General features: G+C 34.4%; 1 protein-coding gene across 1 annotated transcript; it reads left to right on the top strand.

Annotated features, from left to right (window-relative positions):
• Positions 1-327: 327 nt before the first annotated feature.
• LOC129314317 (uncharacterized) lies at positions 328-2218 on the top strand. The gene is made up of 2 exons (XM_054957722.1): positions 328-647; positions 1505-2218. Exons 1-2 carry the CDS (start codon positions 429-431, stop codon positions 2021-2023), a joined length of 738 nt encoding a protein of 245 aa, XP_054813697.1. The 5' UTR covers positions 328-428; the 3' UTR covers positions 2024-2218.
• Positions 2219-3088: the final 870 nt, after the last annotated feature.

The raw sequence follows: 3088 nt of genomic DNA on the forward strand, positions 1-3088 counted from the left end.
AAAAAAAGTACAGTTAGACAGCGCAGTATAAAAATTACAAATTTGTTATTGTTAATTGTTTTAAAATTGGAGAAGTCGCTGTAAAATACTACAACTACTATGAAATTTATGGTAATTCATAAATGATTAATAATACTAATAATACATTTTTTGATAGAATAATACTAATAATAATAATAATAATAATACTCACATACTACATGCCATTCTTCTAACTCCCTGTAATCCCCGTAATACGAACTGCAATAAATTCAAATTTATCTAGTTTTTATTTTAAATAAATAACGGACTCTGTAGTCTGTATAGTACTTGTCGCAATTGCTTGCATATGAACAACACAATCACTTCTATTTATACTATCTCTCCTTCCCTCCCTCCCTCTCCGAAAGCGCCAAGGAGAAGACGAAGAAGCTCTCTCGAAGGTATTAATGGCTGCCGACGTAAGCTCTCTGGTTCAGATCCTGGGAGGCGGAGGCTGCAAGGACGACCAGCACCGGCCGGCGGTGAATGATTCCACCCGCGAGAAACCGGTGGCTCTGATTACTCGAGACCTGCTCGGCGGCACCTCTAATTGCGTCGTCGAATCTCAGGATTTGGATCTTGACCTTCCGGTTCCTAGTGGATGGGAGAAACGCTTGGACCTCGAGGTGCTTCGCGAATCTAGTATTTCTGTATTTCTATTTGTTTCCCGGGAAAATTAATTATTGCTGTTGGATAGCCTACTGGAATTTGTGGTTTATGATGAATACTGATAAATCCACTGGTTATTGTCTTAATTATATCTGTGAATCTTCTTTTTCGAAAACTGAACGACTTAATTGTAGTTAATCCGAGTGGAATTTTCATTTCCTGTTTTGCATACAAATTTCTTCAATCGAAGCGGTTTCTTCTTCTTCTTCCTCTCCTCCTCCAGAATTTGGAGTTTTGTTTGTGTATACTTGTTATTGATGCTTGATTTAGAAGTTATGTGATTTGATTTTGTGGCCATCTGATTGGCTGCTGAGAAACTGGAGTGAAAGAAGGATATATGTGAGTAAAAGTAAATTACTATTATTTTTTAATTGATTTGATCTCTCTCAGAAATACGTTAAGCTTTTGGCTTTTAATGTAACCGCAAGCCTGCAATCAATCCGTTTTGTTTTTGTACGTTGGCATTTATGTCTAATAAAACAGGGCCTTCATCTTTCTAAGTTTTACACGCTTGATGATTTATATCATTTCACAGCTTTTCAGGTCTTTACCTACCTTTTGGTTCAGTTTAATCTGATTTTTACACTTGGGAGATCTGTATACTTCTCATCTCTAATTGTATGCTAATAACTTTCTTCACTTCATACTCATATTGGTTAAATTATTATTTCTTTAACAAATTAAAGGCACATGTTTATAATTATTCACCTGATGATACAGAGTTTTATAGATCATGTGCGACTCTTCTGTAATTTTTAGTATTGCTTTGGATGAGTAGTAATGGGTATTTGTTGATCTTTTGCCATGGTTGCAGTCAGGGAAAGTGTACATTCAGAGGTGTGACACTTCAAGCTTACCTTCCATGTCTGAACAAAAACTCCAAATGAATCATGAAGGTACATCAACACAGTTAAAACTCAATTCGCCATTGAAGGCACCTCTGAACCTTTTTGATGAAACAAGCTTGGATTTGAAGCTTGTTTCATCCTCAAACCCATCGAGTAATAATTACCAGAGCGTATGCACCCTTGACAAAGTGAAATCAGCACTTGAAAGAGCAGAGAAAGAGCCAATCAAGAAGAGAAATTCACTCTGGAAACCACTGTCATCACCATCACCCTCCTCGTATTCATCTTCATCCTCTTCCATGAGAGAAGCTCAGGAAGAAGAAAGTGAAGAGAGATTGATGTCATCACCAGTGGCAGCTGGATGCCCTGGATGCTTGTCATATGTACTGATAACGAAGATCAATCCAAAATGTCCAAGGTGTAAGTCGGTTGTTCCTTTCCCATCGATGAAGAAACCTAGGATAGACCTCAACATATCGATCTGATAGAGATTGAGGATATTTAATAATTGCATCTGGAAAAAAAATCTGTTGATTCTGTAAATGATAGATGATATTAGGCGTTGAAGGATAGGATTATTTGATCACGATATGTTAGCCAGTAAGCCAGGTCTTATGTATATTGCAAATGGATTGCGCGCAGTTTGATTAGCGAAGCCAATAGAATATTTTATACTTCAATTTCTCCCCGTCTGATTTTCTTGGAATTTGGTAGTGTGACAGGCTTGTTTTCATACGACATACTAGTACTTGAAAAATCATAATAGAAGAGAGAAGAGGCGTTTTAGTGGAGAGATCATTTTATGGAAGAAAGGAAAAGGGAAGAGAATGTTTATTCATTTGGTTTCATTGGAGGGAGGGCAAGAAGAATTTTAATCATCATTCCAAATTCTCCATTATGGAGGGAAGGAAAAATTACCCTTCCATTCTATTTAACTAAGTGAGAGGACAAATTAAAACACTTCCCCACCTTTTTTTGAAGTTTCTTTTACTATATTTTTTCCTTTCTAGCCAAATAGAGGGCTAATGTGGCCAATTTATTTACTTGTAAGCATGTTACCATTGAATATGTGGCTTACAAGAAGAGGTTAGAATGAACTTTATTTGAAATATGTTTAAGAAAATATATTTAAAATATAACAAATAATTTTTTTAAAGAATTAATAATTTGTCTAAATTTTGTCATACATTTTTGAAAACTAATCCTATAGATAATTATAATATTTTTTTAATGAAATGGCATTAAAAGACATTAAAATACATAAAGATTGAATTAAATTTAAATAAAGATAATTTTTTTTGGAAATAATAAAGGAGGACCGAATGTCCGTTAGTAAATTATTATTTTTTCCGACCATTACTAAATCGTTCTAAAAATTCGCTACTATTATTACATTATTTGCAATAATCAAAACAAGAATTTATAAGTGAGATTCATTAATTTGTAAAAATAATAGGCAGGGTTATAACATGTCAAATATATCACCACTTCTGGTGATTTGCTACTCTCATACTTTGATAAACAACTTCAAAAAACCAATTTATAAGTGA

Source organism: Prosopis cineraria, unplaced genomic scaffold (genome assembly GCF_029017545.1).
Source record: "Prosopis cineraria cultivar Desert tree isolate PC_DT_omini unplaced genomic scaffold, ASM2901754v1 PC6, whole genome shotgun sequence".
NCBI lineage: Eukaryota > Viridiplantae > Streptophyta > Magnoliopsida > Fabales > Fabaceae > Prosopis > Prosopis cineraria.

Excerpts from the sequence above, each read along its gene's own strand:
- LOC129314317 (XM_054957722.1), top strand. The coding sequence starts at position 429 with ATGGCTGCCGACGTAAGCTCTCTGGTTCAGATCCTGGGAGGCGGAGGC. Across the intron at positions 648-1,504 it reads AGAAACGCTTGGACCTCGAG|TCAGGGAAAGTGTACATTCA; the intron begins GTGCTTCGCGAA and ends CCATGGTTGCAG.